The 25278-nt window shown below is 39.0% G+C and overlaps 1 protein-coding gene across 1 annotated transcript in view; it reads right to left on the bottom strand.

The window, feature by feature from the left end:
• adck1 (aarF domain containing kinase 1) overlaps positions 1–25278 on the bottom strand; it is an 84666-nt gene that overhangs the window by 34972 nt on the left and 24416 nt on the right. The window contains exons 4-7 of the mRNA XM_079457909.1: positions 22829–23032; positions 4378–4536; positions 3916–4074; positions 1372–1488 (exon numbers count right to left, since the gene is read on the bottom strand). Of these exons, the coding sequence (XP_079314035.1) occupies positions 1372–1488; positions 3916–4074; positions 4378–4536; positions 22829–23032 (639 nt within the window). The remainder of the gene's footprint in view (positions 1–1371; positions 1489–3915; positions 4075–4377; positions 4537–22828; positions 23033–25278) is intronic.

The raw sequence follows: 25278 nt of genomic DNA, 5'->3' as shown, positions 1-25278 counted from the left end.
TTAACAATTACACTGTTGGATTTCAATCATTTTTTTGTAAATGCTGAAATTAATGTTAACTAAGCTTAATAAATACTGTAAAAGTATTGTTCATTGTTAGATCATGTTCAGAGTTAGTTTATTGTTAGCTTTCATGTAGCTCAGTGGTTAGAACATGGAGCTAGAAACACCAAGGTCATGGGTTCGATTCAAGGGGATTGTACATAGTCAGACAAAAATGTATAGTACAATGCAATGTACGTCGCTTTGGATAAAAGCGTCTGCCAAATGCATAAATGTAAATGTTAACTAATCCATTTACTAACTGTAATAAATAAAATCTTAGTGTAAAGTGTTACCGAATTTCATTTTTTGCAAAAAAAAAAGAATCGCTAGCTATATTATTACATCCACAATTACTGTGAATTTCGTACTTCTTTTCCAGCCGCCCAACAAAAGATAACTATCCTATCATAAAACAGAAAATGATATTGCAGTCAAAACGTTGACGTAAAATATCCTTATCGATCAAGAGACTATTAGCATCTGTTTCTCTGTGACTCTCAGGGCCCCACGAGAGCCGTCTCACCTCGCATCTCCTCGGCGCTGTCTACCTCGCTTTATCTGTCACTATCCCCTCCCCTGGCCCCGCATAACTACAGATTAGCTAACTCGGCAGAGCCTTCCCTTTATTGTGCTGGATTTTCACCAACACCTCTTACTGAAGACATTGTGTAAAAACCCAGATTCACCTTAACGAAAGTGGGAAATTAAAAAGAACCTCGATCCGCCGGCGAGTCCTCGTGATGACAAAAGCGGCGGAGTACAATAAATTGCAGCTGCGACGGAAAAACAGTCAACGACATAAATATGAAAAAGAGTCGGATTTAATTTAGTGCTCATCTGCTAAGGGCTAGAAAAATGAAATGAAATTTGAGAGGCATAATTCATCAAACCAAGCAGCCTCCATTTCGCTGGTGTCAGAGCCTTTTGGAGCAGGGCAAAGAGAAACGTCTTCAAATGCTTGCAGAACCCCCGGCATTAAACGGCGTGTTGAACGTGACTGCTTCATTAACATTCTCGAACACTTTTCCACGGTGAAATTAACATCAGCAAAGTGAAATTACTCATTAAGCGAACTCGAGCGGCGGAGTGGTGACGTGTGTGGTCTACTATCCTTTAAGTAGCACTTCTGAGTGGTTATCTCCTGAAAATGTTTACTTTAGGCTGGTCAAGCTGGCCTCCTTAACCATCCAGCTCATATATTCCCTAAACTCCACTGAATCCTGGTTAAACCAGGCTGGAGGCCAGTTCAAGATCGCCAAATCAGCTTCTGAAGAATTGAGAGGATTTTTGAGGTAGGCTATATAGAGATAAGGGGCGTTATCTTACCTCATTGACATTGATGCTATGTGTTCTCATGTATTCTCGATCGTTGACCTGACCGCCCTCAGCAAAGTCCATGGTAAGAATGCGCTTGGTGGAAAGTTCCCAGTGAATCTTTGGGATCTGCAGAAAAAAAAAATATATTAAAATCATGAGCACTCGATAGTCCATTTTATTTAAACAAATCATTGATTTATAGTTTTTACTTCAGCAACATTCGATCAACCCTGTTATCAATCTGATTTAAACACATAAAACACTATTATAAATAATAGTGAAAAAGCATTTAAAAACTATTTAAAGTTGGCATGAAACAATGTAGTTTTCGTGCAAACTGTGACGTATTTTATTAGATATCCTGTAAACACCATGCACTGTGCGGTGTTTGACCTTTTCCGTGTTTTTAATTTTTTCTTCTGTAAAGCTGCTTTGGAACAATGCACATTGTGAAAAGCACTATATAAATAAAATGTAATTGAATTGACGTATCTCACTGCGAAACGTCAGGAATAACATATAGGGCAGGGCTAAAGTTTTTGTTCTGAAACTGAAAGGATTGTTAAAAATTGGAAAACTGGCCATGGGATGGTTTTTTATTCAGCAGCACTTTTACCAAGCACCATTGCTTAAAGGAACAGTTCACTCATTTTTATTTTTGGGTGAACTGCCCCTTTAACAAAGAACAGGCCCAGAATGCTAAAACCGATTATAGACTGTGCACCGTGAGCGAGCAGCATTACTGTACCAGCCATATCGGGATTGATCGTTCTGCCCTGATGAGAGTCACTATCTGCACTTCCTGTGAGTGACATAGAGAAGATGGGTTACAGCAATAGGATTGTATATAAGGGATAATGCTCAGAATTAGCTCTAATCCGCTCATAAAGCTGTGGGACCTGGGCAGCGGTCTGTGACAGTGGAAAGCATCTTTTTGAGGAATCAGATGACCTTCCTCCTCCGCCGCACAGATTCCTGTTCCTCAACATCCCTGCTTATCAAGTGCAGCAACTTATCTAACTAATTTCAACTTTTTCACATCATGGGTTGGATTCACGGATTCTCAACTCGAAACCCAGAACCGGCTGTTGCCGCAACCTCCAGCTACACCCTTTCAGCCTACTAAATTTCCGCTGTTTATCACACGAACGTCAATGATAAAAAATCTCTGTTTCACCATGTAAACAGAGCCATTTTTCAGCAGCGCGTCTGCCTCACGGAACAGTCACGCGCTCTGAACCGCCTGTGACTCTGTCACGGCGCCCCTGTATAATCACGCTTGTTTTACAGGGCGAGAAGCTGGCGTGGAAAGCGGGGATTTATTCCTGACATGGCGGCTTGCGCTCCACTGTCAAATGTTTTGACAGAGCTAATAGTTTGCAATAGAAGCACAAATCTGTGGGTGTAAACCCAGGCAATTCTCATTACCCTGCAGGGCCAGCCGGGTCTCTTTGTTATTCATTAAAAATGAAAAGAGGACTTGTCGGGCAGCGTTTGGCAGTTGTTATGACAGATTATTTACCTAGAAAAGTCTTCTTGCGGGAAGAAATATGTGGGTATGCTGTGGCGTTGAGTCTGGATCGTGTATACAAGTGCTTTACAGACGAAAACTAGTTTTCTATGCGGGTAAAATCAGACTTTAATGGAATTTGTAGTAACTCTGTACACTTCCCAATACTTGAAAACAGACATCATCCTCAAATTACAATAAAGTGCTAACTGAAATATAATGTTTATTTTAACAGTTTGTTATCGTTCTTGGTGAGCCTTAAAGATAAAGTTCACTGAACAATAAAAATTCTGTCAATTATTTTTTACAATTTATTTTCCCTCATATCTTTCAAAACCTATTTTTTGTTGAACACAAAGAAGATATTTTTAGGAATATCTCAGTGGTTTTGTGTCCGTAAAATAGAAGTCGGTTACCACTTTTCAGATACCAAAATATCTTCTTTTGTGTTATGCAGTAGAAAGTCATACCGGTTTGGGATGACATCACTTAAAGGAGTAGTTCACCTTCGAAATGAAATGTCATCTTTTATTCACCCACTTGTCATTTCAAACCTGTATGTCTTACTAAGGACACAAAAGAAGATATTTTTGAAGAAGGTTGTTAACAGCCCCCCGTTCACTGGCATTGGTTACAATAGAAGTGAATAGGAGCTGCGCGAATTGTTACCAACATCATATTTTGTGTTCTGCAGAAGAAAGGAAGGTTTCATACAGGTTTGAAATGACAAGAAGGCGTGTAAATGATAACAGAGTTTTCATTTTGAAGGTGAACTACTCCAGTAAGCTTTTAAATGGTTCTAAAAGCATAAGACAAAGGTTGTCCTTTCGTATTCAACAAAGGTCAAGTGGCTTCGGGTCAACATAAAGTAAAATATGAAAGAAGTGGGTCAACCAGCCCCTTAACATGAATTTGACAGAATCTCAGTGCTGACTAAAACACACAGTATTTCCTACTGTATGATACATTGCTCTAAAGAATCTTGTCCTGAAGATCATTCACATCCTTTCTCACAGCAACGTATCCACATCTCTTCCACAAACCTTCAAAAAGTCGAACTGCTTCAACATATCTGCTAGTTTCTCAGCATTTCGGCCCTCCTTGAGGAAGTCCAGCTCCAGAGGCATGTTCTTCTTCGCCTCCTCCACCAGCCACATAAAAGCAAAGTCTGGAAACAACCAATGGACGATCTGCACGAGGAACTAAAATATACAGATGTGCAAGACATTAAAGCTCAGACCTCTAAACCATCAACTCCTCCTGGTGTAATAAAGCAATTATTTTTGATACAGTTGAACTCGTAGCCGAGCAGACAAACAGATATTTACAATAAAACAAAATGAATAAAACTGTAGGTTGAATGATGGATTCTATTTTTAAGCTCTAATGGGGGGTGAATAGGCCCTCAGATGTATGGAGTTACACATGGGCGCGTGACATTGATAAAGCGTGTGAATTAGCCATCAGAAGCCGGGCATCGGCAACTCCGCTCCCCCAGTAATTACCTCCATCACGATGATGTCCTTGGAGCTTTGCTGCTGGACCTTGGGATGCTGCACCTTCACTGCAACTGTTCTGCCGTCCGGAAGTACCGCTCTGTGGACCTGAGCGAGGGAGGCGGCCCCCTGGGGCTTCTCTTCAAACCGGATGAAAAGCTCACCGAGCTGTGGAGGAAGTTTTGTTTAAAGGTTAGGAAATCCCTGAATAAATGGTGAAATGCAGCATCAGGTGCTTCTTGAAAGGGACAGTTCACCCAAAATAAAAATGATGTCATCAAATAACTCTTGTTATTTTAAAACTGCATGAATTTATTGTGCAGAACACAAAAGTTGATTTGGAAGTATACAAATAGTCAAATAACTTGCTGTAGTGGTTCTCGCAGACTTCTCCAGTCCTTGGGATGATGAATATTGGATAAATATTTCTCAACGTCATTTTATAGATATTGCACCCACAGAGGGAAATTAACAGCTGAAATATCTTATTGATGTGTATGTACAGTATATTGTATTGAATTTAAAGATGTGGTAGCAAACCATCTATGCTGGTAACAAATCCGCAAGCAACAATCTATAAACACAAGTTGAGCACTTGAAAGTTGACACAATGTTCAAATCCAAACTAAAATTGTTTTTTATTTGATGGATATGCCTTTCACTAAAAACTAAAATTTTCACAAAAAAATAAAATGTTCTGTTCTGTTTGGTTAATATAAGAACAGACGACAGAGGCATTAAAAGACAGTCTAAATATATCTCTTTACAACAATTTCTGCCAAAAAACAGTGACAGTCATTTATTACGCAGGAGCATATTCTCTACACAGAAAGACGACACTCAACAAGAAAGAAATCATTTATTGCCAGTTCAGTTCTAACAGCAGGAGAGATGATGTTGAGCATGGTGTAAGCAGGGCATGTTGTAAACGCTGCTGGTGAAAAATAGCATGACTGATCCGTATGCCACTTTTTGCCTGCCATGCCAACTGCAATGAATATTCAAGACTGAAACAACAGGGGCAGTGAAAGGGATGCCAAAAAGTAAGTGACAAATCTTCCGTTTTGTGTGTGCACAAGTGGAGTAAACCATAAATAAATAACTCGAAACGAATATCAAGCTGTTCTGCTCCACAATGGCATATTGCCAATGTGTTTCAATGCTCCTGAAGAGACTAACAGGAAAAATGGTGCGATTAAAGAAAAGCAAGAGTGGACAATTCAACCTTGAGTGCTGACAAATCAAAGCTTCTTACAACATTAACGTCACCTGGTAACCAAACTCAATGAAAGTAGTGAAAGTGGTGGGTGAAGGTCAGCTGAATTTAACCCATCGTTCTCAACAATGACACCAAAATAGTATGTATACTTTTAGTATATCTAGGTGTGGTAGTTACTTACCTAAACAACTTTTTAGGCACGCACCCCACACAAACCTATATGCTATATATAAAAAATGTTGTCAAAACTAAGGCAACAAGCATGTTCCAGTTACAGTACATAACTGTGTGGAGTTCAACAAAGAATGTCATTCTTTATTGAAGTATTGACAGAATGGTCTTAAATGTAATGCACATTGATTCAATATTTGTATGACTTCTAAACACTAATGTTATAATTTACTGTATGTATGAGTTTAGACTCAAACGGAGATGGGAAATACATTTTAAAATATCTGTATTTTATCAGTGTTTTTACTTTTAAAAAATTTAACTGAAACTTCCTTCAATACATTTGATAAATACATGCCAAATTTGTACATTTTATACTCAAGTATACATTAAAATGTTACTAAAAATTTCAACCCGAGTTAAAAAAAACAAAGTATATTTGTAATGTAATGTAAAACACACAAACTAAATTGTTTATGAATAGTTAAAATTTATTGATATTTTTTTCATAAAGTACAGATACTAGAAATTTTTTTTTTGACACAGCCAAATACAGAAAATAAAAACAAATACGAATAATTGCTTAAAAGCCTTAAAGTTCATCTATAGCTATGATAAATAAATAAACACAGCCTTAAAAAAACAGCCTTGTGCATTCAAAACCTGTAGGTTCCAACAGCGTTCCATTCTTATCATCACGGTGCAAAGCGGTCACCATCTGTGCGGGGAAAGTTTGTCTTCAATATTAATTAAGAGAATGATCTTTAACTGCTTGACTGCTCATCCCCCGTTTCGTCTATGAAACGCCAGACCATTCATCTCATCTGGGGCAAGCTGAAATCTAGCTTGCTAACAATGACAAGCAAGTATTGTCAGAAACATGAGGTGTCGTGTGTGTATATATGAAAGTATGTTCAAATGAAATCTGGAATCTATAGAGACAATGTGAAGGTTCTTGAGGGACACAAATAACATATTTCTGTTGAAAAATGGCACTTCACCCTTTAGAGATACTATTTTGACCAGCAGAGTTTTAAAAGCTAATTTACACCTGGAAATAAAGATTTGACTCAGACAAAAACAGAGTTACCAGCTCTGAAGTGTCCAATGAGTCATTTGTTGGATTTTATAGGTAAGAAGGCTGGACTTCTGCCATCTGAGTCAGCTGAGTGGCACGGGGTCGGCCAGCGGAACCACCTACGACAGCGGCTTGATGCCAGCTTTTGCCATCTCAGGTGAACTCCCATTGAGAAACAGACATTTCTCACCTTATGCATCCACCCAGAAAATTCACCTGTAACCGGTGGGCCGTGGTCCAGCTTGCTGATGTCTGGAACACGCTGAGGGAAACAGGTATGTCACAGACCGCGAGCAGGGATGGGGTTCTGTAAACATCGCATACAAAGATCTGCTTCGCTGAATGTCAAACTGTTTTAGTCTGACAACAGGATAAAAATAGAGCTGCTCTGGGATATGATTCAGGTATAAAGGTCTGGCCAGAGTTTCTCAAGAAGACTATAAATACTATATATATATATATATACTGTATATCTCACCACATGCATGTCAATGCCTTTAGGAATTCCCCTGTAGGACAATATCATTCTTAAAATGCAGCTTATTGTAATTAATCAAATATAGATGGTCTTATAGTATTTTGGCAGTCTGACGCAGCAGTCTTGGGCGGCAAACAAATACACAGCTGAAATAAATAGAGTAAGAGCTGCGACTAAACTGTATGTCCATTAGATTATACACTACAGGGTTTCGTACAGTTATCAACTGACTATTAGTCAGTAGGTGGACAGGGCTGCTGTCGTCTGTCCACACTCAACACGGTGGTTTTACATCAGAGATGGACTCAGTCTCTGACATACACGGGCATCCTGTCCGATTAGGCTAATGTATAGCTTGCTGCTCACAGGGACCTTCTAGCACACCTGAGGCAACTTCCCACAAGACCAACACTTACCACCATGCAGGTTACGCAACCGTGTTACTGCGAAACCTGTCATTACACTGTTGACGTGCAGATATTTACAATATTTAGACTTTTAGAAAGATATGAAAACATTTTTAAGTGTTCTTAATATATGCACAAATGTCTCGATTGTGTTGAGCCATCTCTTATTACATGGCTGGAATACTGGAAGATTTTGATAGGTCAGAAGTAATATTTTGAGGTTATTTCCTGGCAACAACCGACAGAAATGATTTAACAGAATTATCTTGGCCGGTGTGGTTTCACACAACACTTTAAATATAAATGCACAAATGAATAAACCAAACTGCATGTTATTCTTGTATGAATTTCAGGTCTCACCTTATTTCACCCGATGTCAAACCTGTATGACTTTCTTTATCTGCAGAACACAAACAAGGTACTTCGAAGAATGTTGGTAACCGAACAACATTCGCCCCTATTGACTTTGATTGTATAGACAAAAAACGAGACATTTCTCAAAATAGACTTGAAGACTTGAACAGAAGCTGTACCACAAGCTCCATGCCGAGTCATATTTCTCTCATCTGTCAATCAAGCCAAAAAGGGACCGGGCTTAGCTAAGCCCCTCCCACCCCAAGCTCCATTCTTAACTCAGTGGGACAAGAATAATGGAAGCAATTAGCAACAGCAGAGGTCAAGGAGGAATCCCTAGAGAGGTGTAGTCATTAGACTAGCCTGTCTCTTGTCACACGCAATATGTTCACCCCACCGCGATGCCATACTACAACAATGTTCCCTACTGCATCGCAGGGAAATAATTCCCTCCACGGTTGCGTTTCAATACCGTTGTCGAACAGTGAGAACACTTTCGCACGGGTCTGGCATTTGCTCTTTTGTCCCGTTCTGCTTTGTTGCCCCTTCTCGTTTTTTGTCATTTCGTTTTTCGCTGGAACGTTCAACGCAGCTGACCCGGTTTGTCCTTTCAGAAATGATCAGATAATCAGAGTTTGGTCATCTTTTTTTTCCGTCTAGGCTTATCTAAAGCCACAGATGACTGGGAGCGCAGATCAGCCGGCGCCTGCGATGGCCTGATAGCTCAGCGCGACCTCTGACCTCCTGCTGAGCAGCTGGAGCCATTATTGTGTCTCACTGTAATCACAGTCAGCCGGGACCACCACATAGGGGCACGCAGAAAGCAAACTGATGCCCGTGTGAGCGGCCCTTAAGAACAAATAAAGCATCATGCTGATTACAGAATGAGGAAAAGCCGCACAATTTTGCTATCACTGCATGGTTTTAACAACATTGACGGAGGACAACATTTAACAAACAGGTTTATGTATATTATTGTATATTTATATACAGTATAAACATTCCTATTTAATGTTCATATAATATTTAATTGATAATTCATATCCATATCATTGTATTTGTATATTTAGATATGGGTAGTTGACAAATTAATGTATATGTGTGTTCTATGATTTGACCCGCAAAAATGGCGACAAAAACTGGCATAAGAAATTTATCTTCATTGTTATTTTATATTATAAAATAAATATTAATAATTTAAATGTATATGTTATTATCAGTTCGTTTTCAAAATGTTTGCTATGACACACCATAGGACAACGCGTACGGTTTATTTGTCAACTACCCATATTGCTATACATTACAAAAAGTGCTAGATATAATGTTGCTTTAATGCGTCATTTATTCATATATACACAACTTGTATATTATATATTTGTATACAGTATAATCAGAACGTTATATATACAAACATACATACATACACATATACATATATAATACGTAAATGATTAAAAGTATTACAAAATTATTGATAATTATTAATAATATTTGGGATTGGCGTAAATCCCTAACTTGTTAAATCCCAAATTTATGATCGTTTTAGCCAACAGTATCAGTACCGGAACAAGTTTCTAGTTTTTTTATTTAAAGTTTAGCTTTGATAAACTACTCACCGATCCCGCTTAAACTAATAGCACAACCAAAGAGATCAGTCAGCTACACATGTGAGAAAAACTTTAGGAAATCCTTTGAATTAATTGGATTTCTGCATGAATACTTGCTAAAGCATCAGCCACTCCTCCTCTAAATCATAATAATAAATAAACGTGTGTTTTCGGAACTGTAAACGCTTCATCTTATTTGACTCTTATTGCAAATCTTATCAAGCGACAGACACATACTGACAACGTGCACTGCATCAAGTAAAGAGTGTTATCTGCACAAAGAACTGTCTTATAATATACTGCTGATACATCCAGTTTGCCACCAAAGCCTATTAACATTTTATAGACATGTCTTCCTAATATTCCTCAAAGAAATCTTTTCATTGTGACGTATATTTCAGTCCCGACAATGGCGATCTAATCTTAATAACACAAAAATTTCAGCATCTCAAATATAAAAAGAACAGAAGTTGCTGTTTGAATGAAAACCAAATTAGTTTCCAAACTTTTTAATTTAACGATGAAAAGGATACGAAACCCAACATATTATTGATGGAAGTGAAAAAACTTTGTTAGGAAAACGGACAGAGAGCCACACTTCAGAAGTGCATTTCTAAAATTTGCTAAAATTATTATTGCATCCCTTTTTCTTGGAATCAACAAACTCTTTTAAGGGTCACTTTCCCCGGTGACCTAAAGAATACATTTCAGATCGTCACTGTGCACCATCCCATGTGCCCTTTTAAGTAAAAGATTCATTCCTCGCCCTTCAAGCATCTTGCATTTCGTACTCAAGTGACCGACACTTCAGCTTAAACCGTCCGGGAATGAATTAACCTATTAACCTCACCACTTTATCTTTAAAGTAACAGGGAGAAGTGTTAAACAAGATGCACTCGAAATCAAAGTCAACTCGATTTGTGCACACGGTGGGGTGTTTTTTCCTCCCAAAAAATCTTGTGTCACCTTCTTTTCCTCCCCTGCAAACTGCAAATAAAGACCGACACACCTCTTAAAATCTCTGCCCGCTATCGCCCTCACTTTAGTGAAATTATAGGGAAAGCAACAAAGGCAAAGAAGCTCTCACCCATGCTGAGCGCTGCTGGAGACAGGACAGCTGGAAACGTGTGTGTCATTCACTGTCGTGAAATCAGAGAATGTTCCCAGGATGGCAGACCTGCAGATTCAGCCTTTTACCCAAGATCTGCAAAGCTTGTCTTTGGGTTTAGCCATGCCACTCTGCTAGCCAGAGAAATGCTAATTTTTGTCTTTTTTCTAGCATCTACAGGTATATCTAAACATTGTCAAATCAAGATTTAACTGACAAGGAACGTCGCCTTCCTTGTCTAAGATGATCATGTTTTATGAAAGAAAGAATCAACTTGAATTAAGTTTTACCTGAAGTTTATTTTTCTTAAGTATTTAACAAAAAACATTCACCTGCTGTGACTCAACCACCAAAACCTGGAATCTCCTAGGAAATGAGTCTCCATGCAGGGTCTTGCTGGCTTTGTCAATATCTCCATCTCATTTATTCTATTCTATTCTTCGTCTTAATCTTTTTCTCATAGTGGGTCTAAGGGTTTGGTGAAGAACATCTTCAAGTGCCACTTTCAAGAGGTTTCCGTAGGAGGGGTCAAATTAAACCATATATGCAGTTGAACAAAAAGACAACAACTGATCATGACTGGAACCGCCTCTACTTCTCTTAAATCCCATTCAGTTAGTTGTGCGGCAGCGGCTCACAAAGAAAAAACATCTTGAAATTAAGGTCGAGCCAAAAGTCTTATTATTCTTCAAAGAGGAACTCGTTTCAATTTCTGTGACTAAAACGCAGCACATTGTGACTGATCGCTCCGTGCTAATTTGCCAACCCCAACACGAAAACTTCCTAAGGAAAGGTGTAACTCATTTTTTTGCCATATCGTGCATGCCGTCGTGCAAGCATGTGAATCACTCTGTGGGCTCCGACACCGCTCCTAATGTCTGACAGGTCTCTCAATCACACGCCCGTGCCACAGGCCCTCGGGAGCTCGCGTAACCCGCTCTGGGGCCAGTGACGCTCCCCAGGGGTCCGTTCAGTTTGTACATATATTAACTTATCACAACAATATCTACACTGGAAACGTCTTGAGAAAGAATGGCGATGGGACGATTAGGTTGCAAACGATTAAAACATTCAAGCATGTCTTAGAAATTCAAACCAAAGAAAAGGCTGTATAGGCAGCGAGAATCAGTCTTAGGATTCATAAAACAATTGGGAGGGCAGTGCATTTCAGCAGCCTGAGGGGCCCTTGTGATGAACGCTGACATTTTTACAAGCAGCGTTTAGGAAGCAAATGTTTCATCTGGGATGTTTAAACGGCAAATTAACTCCGATCTCTCGGCCTGGGGCAATGGGCTAATTTGATTCGGTGTAGAATCGGGATTGTTTGGGCCACTATTTATTTTGCAACTGTGTAGGAACAGCACTAGGAGGCTGTTGTTGGGGTTTACTGATACTTTTTATTGACAGCATGATGCCAAAATGTACAATTCCTCATTAAGACCATTTTAAGTTTTATATGTTGGTCAAGCACAGCTGGATCTGATGCACTGTTCACAAAGGAGTTCAACAGAAGGAAAACAGGTGCAGAAGTCTTAAAGGAACAGTTCACAATTTTGTCTAGATTTACTTACCCCCGGTGAGGAATTCTTGTAACCAAACATTTCTTGGCCACCATTGACAAACTAAGTGGGAAAAATATGTTCTTAAATGTCTTAGTTCTGTTGAACACAAAAGAAGATATTTTAAAGAATGTAGGAAAACAGTTCTGGGGCACTTGACTACCATTGTAATTTTTCCTACTACGGTTTTTTAAACAAAAATTATGTTTTTTAATGTGCCTTCCAAGTATCAATCAAACTGCACTTGGGTTGTTTGAGTACTCCCTGATGAAAACAAAAATAAACGTGTTTATGTTTAAAATGGGGGTTATCCATTTGTGTACAGTGGATGAGGGTACCACTGAGCCCCTGTTGGTCATGCTCATCTCTGGGAGGACATAAGGTTTTAATAGAAACAGATCTGAGTAGCTTGGACTTGGTCTTCAAAGCACGCCGTTCAGAATAACAGATAATTAGAGCAACTATTACCTAAAAGCAATACAGCAAAAGTGAGAACACGAGACCGTCAAACACATTTTTTCATCTGAAAACTAAATGTGTTTTCTCACATACTCAAAGAGAAAAAGAATCATCACATACCAGTACACACCATTATAGTTTCCATTAAATCCTATGCAATTCCCATTAAATCTATTTTAAAGACCCTGTTCAAAATAAACTGTAGCTCAAAGGTCAAAATCGATGACAGATGCGTTTTGGGGGAACTCTTCCTTTAAAAGCACAGATATGCAAAGCATATAACAGTATGGCATGGCATGGCGGCCTCATTTACAATTCAAAAAGTTTCAATATAGCCGTTTGTTCGTTTGTTTCTCATCTGTAAAGCTGCCTGGTCTGGTGTTGCTTGCTGTCACTTTGAAGACGGCTGGCAGGAGTAATGAAAAGGTTTCTTACACAATTGCATATGAGGAAATGTATAATCAGGGGCAACAATATCTTTGTGATGATGTGCTCCATGCTGCCGCCGTCGCTGACATTATAATGACTATGGCGAGCTCACATTTCCTCTGCGTCTCTGAAGTGTAATTAAAACATGTTGTCATCATTTTTGCATCCTTAAGAGTCGAATGCTGATACGCACCGGTGGATGCTGGTTTGTAACTAGTCTAATCTGTTTAAGCGCAGCACGGTTGCTTTTGTGAGAAACGTGGTTAGAAATGAGTAAAGCTGTAAATTGTGGTACAGTAATGAAGCATGATGGGACAACCTCTCATCTTCCAAAAAAAAATTATGTCTTTCCAAACCTGTATAAGTATTTATTCTTCAGCAAAAGATGATATTTTGAAGAACCTTGGTAATGAAACAACATTGGCACAGACTTCTATTGTATCAATAGAAACCTTTCTAAACATGTCTTCTTTTGTGTTAAAAAACAAAAAGTGTACCGAATAGATGCAGAACTTAAGATGAAAGGCCAAGTTCAACTTTATAGCATCCCTTTCAATTCTGTGGGACATTAAAACTTCCCTCACAGGGCACCACAAATCTCCATCAATGGAGTCGGTGGTGAGAAATAATGGGGCTGTGAAAAGGAAATATGGTTCACTTATCTTTTCTGTTTCTATATGGAAATATAATAAAAATAGCATGCGGGGGACCTTAGCATTGCAGTAACACGGCAAACAACTACGACAACGGAAAGACGGTTAACAACCTATAAGAGCTTCTTTACTCTCATCTTGAACGCCCATACAATGAAGTACTGGTGCACTTTCTTAAAATAGGTTTTAAATGTCATATAGGGAACATGCAAAGATCGCATATCAGCATGCAACAAGTGAAATAGCCATCGACAGAACATGATAAAGTGCCGTAATTAACAGTCACTTGTGCAGTTAAGTGCGCAACATCTTTTCAATCTACTTCAGATATGAATGCAGTGCCAGTAAATCCGCCTCCCCAGAGCGAAAAATTCAGAGTATTTCAGGAGGCAGAGCCCTTTAGCGGGGAAATGAGACGATGCCTTCGACCCGAACACAAGAAGCAGGGAAATGACAGGCGAGCTATAGAATGCTGTTATTGTTTAGGGAGTTAATTACAGTGAGAGATGCTGTAAAACAAGACCGGGCTCTGTGAATAGAGAAGCAGGCACAGCTGGGACACTTCTAATCAGAGGCAGTCGAGCTAAAAAAGAGATTAGTGCTTTACAGATTAAATATTATCTTTTCACAGCACTAAATAAATCAAGTTCTCTTGGAGCCCCTTTTCACTCCGAGAAGCGAGTCGCACATCGCTGACCGTTTTTCACATCACCTGCCTTCCGCTTTGCCTTCGTTGATGTCAACTTAAAATCATTTGGGGAAAAGTTTCGGATTGACATAACTTTGACACAATTATAACAAACTTATTCAACTAACACTCATCATGCGAGCAAATTAATGGGTTAAATTCTGAAGAAAAACACAATATGGAAACAAAACAAGTATTTACCTTGAATGTCGCTTTGTATAAAAGCGTTGCCCAAATGCATTACAGGAAAGGTTTAACTAAATTTGTGATCTGTCGGTGCAGCCTTGCATATCAGCATATCATAAAAAATATTACTTGACATATCTGCAATAAAAAATAAGCAAAATGAATAAAATTTTTGAAAACTGCTTTGAAATGGTGCAACATTGTAAAAATAAGAATTTACATAAACTAAATCGAATGCCCTTTTAGGCATTTTCTGTTTCATTCTGTTTTACAAAATGTATGGCGACACTCAAAAAATGCAATTACGATAACAAACATCAACATTTTACTTAACCGTGGTTTATATCAACGAATGCTTTAAATCGCCTTTGTGCGGGAACTATTACGGCCATTGAGGCTAATGCAAAGGAAACAGTAATGGGAAGCAACTTTCAACAGCCGACTGGTTTGGCATCAGACCAGTGTTACAAGAAAGACATGCAATCACTTTTAGCAGTGTTATGGTCCTATTCAGAGCAGAGCCAGTGCGCTGGGTGGATGAATGGCTTGCTAATGGAGCAGATATTCATGCTGAGGAGATGGAGAGATACCGTTCTGCTGCAGGGCGTATGGAAGAAAAACTCTGTGGAGTGAGATAATGCAGTGTTTATGGTAATATTTTAATCTCTTATCATGCTAGAGGAGAAACCCAGAGGGTATTTATCAGCTTTTGAACTAACGCACCACTGCTTTATTCATTTTTATCACCCTGAAAAAAAAACGATTTTCCCATCTTTGTTGTGTGCTACGAAACCAACAAGAGTTTCTTTTTTCCATATCTTTCATGTGATGGATACCGTATTTTATCATTTACGTTTTTAAAATGACAGCCAACAAAAAGTTTGGTAAATGCAAAGTTAGATTGTAAAATATAACTTCAAAAAATGTTCGACTTCAGCCAATAAAGGCAATCTTACGTAACTACAAGTCGGACTGTGTTGTTTTTGTGTTTTTACAGAGACTGAAGAAACATCTCGGAGAGGCATGTTTGAGAGCGTGGTGTAGCGCACCGCAGAGCAGTTCACTGGACCTTCACTTCAGAGATCAGTGGACAGATTGTCGAGTCATTTCTACGGCACGCTCCATATTCACACCGTAGGACCACATATGCCATCACAAATGCTACACTTCCGTTCCTTTTCCCATTTTTAAGTGGCTGCTCACTTTATGTAAGGGATAATGTACAAGCAGCCGCTTATTACACGGCTACTTGCCACATGAGAAAAAAAAAAAGTAAACGGCTTTTATTTTAAGTGAATAAACGACATTCAAACGTCACAAACAAGCAATTTGGTTTAAAAAAAATGTAATATAATGTCTACACAAACAGAAAAAGCAAATGCATACAAAGTGCATTTAAAAAACTATAATGTATGTTTATTTCCCTGTTCGGTTATAATATGAATTTCATGATTTTTCACCATTTCAGATCTCCTTGTCAGGCTCTACAGATGAGATCGAAGTGTGAGGTTCTAGATAAAAATAGCTTATCATTTGGTGCTTTGCTTCATTTTGGGAGAAAGCTTGAGAGCAAAGTTCTGGTGTTGGAGCAAAGGGTTGGCATACATGATAGTAGGTAACATGTGATTGTGGGGAACAGCCCATATGGTTACAGGAAGCTCTGGGACAGCCTGCACTCTGCGAGGGTGGTAACCACTGAAGCAGAGAGGGCTGAGTCTGTATATCTACAAGATCCAAAGCATCGCCAACGCCAAAGATCTCCAACCTCCCACATGCTCCTTTACTACCATACTTCAATGCCAAAAAAGCCCACATGCTCTTATTTCAGGTCCTCATGCTAAGTATAACTGATTTTCCAATTTGGTTCCGCATCCTGTGTGCCTTCATGGGGTGTTCTAAAGCATCCGTGCTTGTGGATGAAACATTAGCAAAATAAGCTGGTTCTAAAAGGAAACCAGGAGCAAAGATCAAAGTTATTTAAATGCCTAATGTAATTGTTATCAAGTTCAAAAAGTCTAATAACTCCAGATGAATCCATAAATCCACAGCTGATTGATCTGTGTAAAGATGTAAATAATAAACAAAAAATGAAATAAATGAATGAACTCATGAAAGTAATGTTGTACTGTATAGATGGACAGGAAGGATGTTAAGGAAGGATGGAAGGAATGGAAGAAAGGAAATAAGAAAGGGAAGGAAGGAAGGAAAAAAGAAAGAAAGAGTGAAAGAAAGATAAAAAAGGGAAAGAGAACAAAAGAAAGGAAGAGCAAAAGAGTGAAAGAAACAAAGAAAGAGAGAGAGAACGAACGAACGGAAAAAGCGAAAGAGGGCGAAAGAACGAAAAAAAGATAAAAAAAGAAAGCGCAAAAAACAAGGAAAGAGCAAAAAAGACAGAAAGAGCGAAAGAAGCAAACAAAGAGAGAGAACGAAGGAAAGAGCGAAAGAAAGTGCACAAAAAGAGACAGAGAACGAAAGAGCGAAAGAGTGAAAGAGCAAAAAAGCAAAAGAGCTAAAGAAACAACCAAAAGAAAGACAGGCAGGGTGTTTAAGTCCCAGCTGCAGACCCAGCAGGTATTTTACGTCGTCGTCGTCCTCCTGCAGCCCGTGCTTCTGTGCTGGCAAGAAGTTAACTGTGGGCTGCTGAAACACCGCACATATGAGGCCGCACATCCAGCACATCATTAGAGGAAATGATGCACATTAACATGCTCGACTGGCCGTTGTGTCATTATGAACGAGGCAGCGGCGGTGGCTCCTTCCAAAGGATCCGCCTCCTTTCCACTGCACTGATTCCCCTGCATGATCGAGCACACACGCTCACGGACTGCTGCTAGCCTGGGACTTGCCTGCCATCTGTTGTTTAATGGTCTCCTGTAATGGATCCGTGCCCCATGAGCTCAGTCTTTTCTCTAAGGGACGTCGGTACACCTACGAGCCAAAGAGCTCACGTTGCGGTTAGATGATCCAAATGAGTAAAAGGAGAGACCACATCAGACTAAACTGAGAGGATTCCCTGTGCGTCAGAATTACATCTCGTGCTCTACACGACTGATACAACACAACACAGAATATGAAATGTAAACTAGTTTTCACAATTTACACTTTTCACTGTTTACAGAACTCATCATTTTATAAATGGCCAAAATGTGAAATAAAATGAAATAAAAACTCACATCCCTTCACAACTGTCAGAAAATGACTTCTAAAAGCCAAAAACGCAAAACTCGTCCTTCTGAAGGGCATCGCTGAGCTCATACTACAAAAAGTTTGCAAAGAACATTAGGCAAGAAGGACATGAAATGGGAAAGCAATGCTGGGATCTATTTATACTGGGTTGACAGAGAGGTTGAGAACTTCTTCTCTTACCTCAGATGGCACGTTTGCTCAGCTGAGACGGGATTTGACAAGGGGCTAGGTGTCGATTAGAGATAATATTGCATGCTACAGAAAAGTGATGATGATAGCGAACAGTGACACAAAATACAATATTGTAGAATGATCTTATCACTGGACTCGACATGAACCAGTGAAAGCGACAGGTGAGGCTAATTCGTATCAATGACAGCCCAGATTAAGTAAGTAAATGACTGAAAACGATGGCTGGGTGGAGGATGTTACTGTGGATGAGTGGGTTTGGATGATAACAAATTTACCTGGCCTACTTTGTGAAGCCCACTGTCTAACTAAAGGTTAATTGAGTCTCTTTTTGTTATCGGGAAGGAAGGGCCATTCTCGGGTTAACCTCCGTATGGCAGCTCTCACCATCCCCTACTGCGATTCTGACCCCATCCTTAGCCCGGCCACGCAAGTCTTTCTATTTAAATGTGCATAGGTGTGGCCGTGCAAGTAAATCCCTCTGCGGATGTGGAGGAAAGCTTATTTTTTAAGCATGAATGCATGTACTGTATAAAGCGAGCGTTAAGACTTTGTTGATTGACCGAAAACTAAAAAGTGAACAAGTCAAAGCCATTAAGACAAACTGTAAGATTTTAGTTTAGGAACATTACAGGAATTCCGTGTGAATTTTCCCTAAGAGTAAAATGACAAGCTCCGTCAATGATTATTACAATATTATATGTATGTAACAACACCATAATATTGCAACCCTCTCCGTTTTGAGTCGTTTCGTATAAAAAGCACTCCGTTTTTAACAATAATAGCTAAAGTATAGAAGCAAGACCATCATTATATCAACATAAAAATTCCTCAGTGGCAAGTTGATGTCAAAATTAGGATTTTGGCTCAATACAATACACATCACATGTGAAACAACCATATACATGTACAAAACATCTTACCTTTTGAGATTCAAGACATCTCTTGAGGCATCTCTTCTTAACTTTAAGATGATATTTGCGACGAGAATTTGGATTCCCATTTTTCTAAATCCCTTTAAGATTTTCCGATCAATCTTGAGAAAAACATTTTTTTCGGGATTATAAACATGCCTAACTTTTTTCTTGAATTAGAATAATATTATATATTAATATTATTGAATTCTATAATATCAGAACTCTCTTAAATATAGCAGTTATAGAATTACCTTCTTACTATTTTGTAAATCCGGCCCCTAAATATGCGCGTAAAACAACAATTAGTAACCACCAAGAACACCTTCGCTACCGCTGACCAACGGCTCTCGAAGCGACCCAGAAAAATGCAGGAACGGCTTTGAAAATCTAGTTATATTATTAATGTTATACAACAACCGTAGTAAATACAACTATTTATTAAGTAAAGTCCCCTTGGGCTCATGATTAAGAGTTCTCGCTCAAATGCTCCCGTGTGCACTTTTCCCCTCACAGTGGCCTTGGGAGAAGGTGATGACTACCAATTAGCCAAATTTTTTCAACACTACGCGATAATGACTTTTGACGAAAAAAATACTTGTGTAACTGAAATGCTAAGTACCTTGCCCTTTTTCAGTCCTACTAGCACAACTCTCTGTGGGCAGGTAGTTCACAACATTTCTCAAGGTTTTAGAAAGCAGGTCTTGGTTATGTGCAGAGAGCAGCCATATAATTTATTTAAAAGGGCTTTGAAGTCGACATGAAACAACATTTACAAATCGTTTTTCTCCCATAAAGTGACATATTTCCAAGCGAAACAGGGTATACTGAGAAATATCGAATTGTAAAAAGAGGGCACTACAAACCATAACCAGGGTAACTGGTTGGAGGAACAGGAAAAAAAGGGATTGGTGACATCAGCTGGAAATAAATTTTCCGATCAAATCATTCAAAGAATGAAAACGTCCTTCCTCAAAATTTCTCTTTGTAAAATATGAAAATTCATGGTTAGAAGAATACGAAATAAAAAAAATACATTTAAAATAAAAAAGGGATTTAAGTGTATTTTTAAAATAATATAAAATTACAAAATATCAATCACATTTTATTTCACAAGACGAAAAGCTGAGCATCATGAAATTCTCATTTCCAGGAGTTTTTTGTATTTTTATATTATATGTATAATTTGTTTGTTATATATAAATGAATACTAAAGTAAGGAATATAATGAAAAATATAAACATACAAAATCAATTTGGGGTCAAACAAGCTCAGCTCCTGCCTACTAAAGTCTGTTGCATAAATCAGAGGTCTGACTCTATTAACTGGAAAGAATCTCATGAAAAAACATTTCAGCCTCTCGCAGGCGTACGAAAGAGTGAATTAAAGAGAAAGAGCAAAAGCAAGCTGAGAGCAAACCAAGACCAGTGTCTTTCTTCCTCCACACCTTTGTGATATCAATAAATCCTTATCTAAATGGATCCAGAGCCGCCTGTAACAGCTTTTTGATTTTGTGTGAGACCATGCCAAGACTCATAAATAATAATGAAAAGCGGGGCGGTATGCTGGAGTTTACCCCACAGAGAAGACGACTCTTACTAAAAGCCCTGGCAAGCGACTCTACCCCCCGTGCCGCGCCTGTTGGGCACTGCCAACCAGTCGCTACACGGCACATCGCATGCCGCAACCCAACGAACCAACGTTCATTAAAATCAATTGCGCGAACCTGACACGAGCATGCTGAGACGCATTCTTCATACACTACATTAGGAGCGTGTGCATCACCTAATCTACAATCCCGAACGCGGTAATGCAGTGAATGAAAGACAAAAGCGGAGAGCTCGATGATCGGGGGACTTTTATTGTGACATAGAGACAGACGGATTATTCACCTGCCGCACTGAGCCCATCGAACCGTGACGGGTCCATCTCCGGCTCCGACACACAGCGGTGGTGTCTCAAATGCTTCTTTGCAGCACACACACAAACACACACTTGAGGATGAAATAAAGAACCTCTGTAAACCAGACCTGGCTGGAATTACGTAACGTTGCAGCCAGAGCGGATGTCACAGGAGAGGCAGGGACAGTGTGTGTGTGTTAGAAACAGGAGGAGAGGCAGTCAGAGAAGCAGACAGTCAGACTGATCTATTATAGCTAATAATTACAATAATAAAATGGTGAAGATGCAGTCATTGCCACGGAGCTGCCGGGTACGAGACACGAGAGCAACCCTCTCAAGGTCAGACTGGACAGGGCCGCTCTAAAGAGTCACACTCCGGCTGAGTGATTACAGCTTACCATTGTCCAGTCTGCTCAAGGTCATTTCATCACCAGAACTGGGGAGTTACTGTATGTGACCTTGACTGTACTCAAAATAGAAAAAAGACAAGAATATGTGTTTGGTGCAGTGCAACACTGCATTAAACCTACAATCTGCAACTTGTTCTTGGTAAAAATTGCTCCAAAATCTGGTAGTGAGCAAGTTATTCTATTTTTATTATATGAAAATTGTGTTTTTACCTAAACTGATTCACAACAGTTGAGCTTTATGCTTTGGCTGAAAAAGTCAGTTTGACAACATTTGACTCACGTAAATCGATTAATCGCGATTACATTATGAATATATGTAAATATATACTACTCATATTTCATACACATACATGCCAAAAACACAAATGGATTTGACCGCACTAAAAGTAACCTTTTTTTCCAATTTGTTCATTTTCTAAAAAAATATATGATATTCCGGATCCTAGTTACACTTTAAATCCACTGCTATGTAAATGTACGGTCTATATTTTCCATCCATGACAAGATAGTAAAAAAACAGCCCTCACAACAAGTCACATCATTTAAAGGGATAGTTCACCCAAAAATACAAAATTGTGTCACCATTCACTCACCCTTAAGTTATCCCAAACCTGTATAAATTGTGATGCTATGCTGAGCACAAAGATATTTGGAAGAATGTTAGTAACCAACAGTTCTGGGGTACTATTGACTACAACAGTGGGGAAAAAAACTACAAAATATCTTCTTTTGTGTTTAACAGAACAAAGAAATTTACAAAGGTTTGAAACAACTTACGTGTGAGTAACTGACAGAATTTTTTAGTGTGCGAACTATGTATCACTTCAGGGTATCACGCACATTGCATGGCAAATATAAAGATTATTCAAAGCACTAATTCTACGTATCACAAACAGTAACAGTAATGTTTGCACTACTAAACAAGCAACAAACATATCCAAGTCAATGATGTTTATTTAGGGAGTGACTTGTCCCTTAGCATCGTGTGTTAATGCGTCACTAGAACATCTACTGAACACGAAAATAACGGAACGGATAGACAATCTGGACATGCTTTACCTCCTCTAAAAACTGGGAACAACTTTGAAACCTGTTAAAATATTCTTGAAATGGCACACTTCGCAAGAATCAACTCAACAAGCAAAAATGGTAACAGGAGAGGTCACAGGCTCAAAGCTCAGCCTTCATCTGCTTCTTTTTTCCTCTCATCTCACCCATAATGCATTAACCTCACTGACCCGGACAACAACTGACCCATGGGCTCCTATTTCTGACAAAGGGAGGTCTGCAATAATGACTAAGACAACATGAAATTGATCCAACAATAAACATGCCTGGACTTATTTTGCATCACATTTCTGAGTTCTGGGTAACCTTTTCATTTAAATGCATTTCGAATGTTGTTTCACATTGTCTTTAATACAGATGCTCTCCATCAGTCACATAATACCAAAGAAACAAACCTCTTTCCCCAGGTCTTCCTGAATGACCTGTTTGATCTCCTCCATAGAGCTCTGAGGTGCTTTGCTGTGAAGGACCTTCAACGTGCTGGTGTACTCCTCAGGTAACAGATAGTCCAGGGCCCCCAGGTGCTGGCCCACTTTAATGAAGGTGCCTCTGTTAGCACAACACAAGTCCCTGAGTCTCTCTGCCGAGCGCAGGTGAAGCTGGAGAAACAGAGCGCATTGACACAGGAATAATGAATTCATTGAGAGCTACAAAGAAACAACAAGATCATGCAAAGAAACAACAAACACATTAGAACAGCTTTTATAACTCTCTTCATAAAGTCATTAACTAATGAACTGTTAAGAATAAAATCAAACGATGGTGTTTGTTAGTGTACATTTATTCAGTTTACTCCAGTGTTTTTATAGACATGTTTAAATGTATTTCAGAAGCTGATCTGTTTAGTTTTATCAATGTTACTATTGTTCTTTGTTAAAAAGTATATAAAGTATTATGTAAAAAAACATAGTACATAGCAAAACATTGTATTCATTAGTATTTAACTATTTTATAAATACCACAGTTTAACTTGGTAAAAAAAGCCTTTAAAAAAACCACAGTACTTTTTATTAATTTTAATAAATATTTTTTAGAATATTCATAGTAATACTCATATATATATATATATATAATATTACTTAATAATGATTATACATATTCATGTTTTTATTACAGCTGTTCAAATGAATCATAATTGTTTAATATTAATAATAATTGTTGAAATATATGTATAGTGATACACAATGTATATTTAACATTCATAATTATGCTGTAATAATGAAAGCAAGTTATTCATGGTTATATTTATAATATTCTTTTGATACTCGTGGTCACTTATGTTATAATATTGATATTATTGTGTTACTTAAGCCACTGCAAAAGAATACCAGGATAAAAATAAACAATATTATGTTATGCCAAATTTTAAGAAAATGAAACCTACTCTTCGTACACTCAGAGGACAACACAAAAAACTCAAATGCCTGCTTATAATATATCAGTTGAATCAAGCATCATTGCTAGTAAAATGCTTTTTATTCCCTCGCAGTCATCTGATTTGTCATAAACGCTGTTTAAATGGGACGTCAGGTTTCTAGGGGGTCTTTGTGTTGTCCCACCCCAGAGCCAGCTGGTGGAGTTGATAGTACTTTTGGAGGGACGTCCCTTTGGGACCCGAGCAAATAAACTGCCGTGAAATGAGCTCTCTTAACCCTCTCACCCCGACAAAAGACAGTCTTTTGTGCTCCAAATGGGGCCGCATATGAGGCCGGTCGGCCAATTCAAATCACTCAAAAGACAGAATCCACGTTCACCTAATTACGCTGGGTGGGGAGTCCATGTGTGCCATGTGCGTGGGGGTTAAATTAAGATGGAATGCTCAGTAACGGTGTCCTGGGACCATCGAGTCAAAAAAGAAATCAGTAGCAGTTTGCTAGGGAATCCCGTTTCCTGGAGCTTTATGCAGAATTTCCATCAAGTCGTGGCATACACAGATGCAAAATATGTGCGTAGTTTGATCATAAAAGGGTTTCAACATATCATGAACACAATCACTACTGGATTTGAAAGACCACACTATGTGGGTGGAATTTGTGGTGAGCTCACCTCAGGTGCCGCACCCTCAGGTCCAAAACAATCCATTGGACTGAGGTGATTTCTAACAGAACGTCGAGGAGAAAGTAAACACATTTCTGTCAGGCCAGATTTACTGTTAATTCTCTGGTGCGGAGGGTGTGAGATCTTAAAGGTTGGCCTGTGGGCATTTTCTGTCGCACCGTTCGAGCTCACTATTGCCACCACCGGGCTGGACGGTTTGACCACAAGCACACACAAAACCCCATTATTTTCTCTGGCTAGAGAAGCCAATAGGATGTGACAGCTAGGAGGTAATTATAAGAGTGATGAGAAGACACTTTATTTCAGCGGATAGAAAACATGTGGTTCTCTCTTTTCCAGGCCAGAGCCCAAACAGGGTTTTGATGTTATGGACGTGTCGAGCACAAACACGGACCTAAAAAGAAACAAAGGAGGCGCCGACAATGTTGATGAGCTCAGTTCGCTCATGCAGCCCATTCTCAAAACCGTCTAAACTGTATCTATAGATACAATAAGGCATAGCGAAGAGAAAATCAGAACAAAAGAATATAAAGATATATGCTGTTCTATACTGTACTCATTGATACTTTTTTAGTCCTGGCACTTGAACGTGCACTACAAAAATGACGTCTCTCCTGCAGTTTCTGTAATTGCGTGGTTTGTCCAACAGGGGCAGTGTCGCAGCTTGGAGAAACGTGTCATCACACGACATGACGGCTGTTATAGGGCGTGGAGGGGAAGTTGTTGTGGGATTGGCTCATTTGCAGCTGCACGTGCGACGACCGGCCCTCTCCAATATGCAGATGGC

This window comes from Barbatula barbatula (assembly GCF_947034865.1).
Source record: "Barbatula barbatula genome assembly, chromosome: 6".
Taxonomy (NCBI): Eukaryota; Metazoa; Chordata; class Actinopteri; order Cypriniformes; family Nemacheilidae; genus Barbatula; species Barbatula barbatula.
Note: the sequence above shows the minus strand (reverse complement) of the source record. Positions and strands in the feature narration are given on the sequence as shown.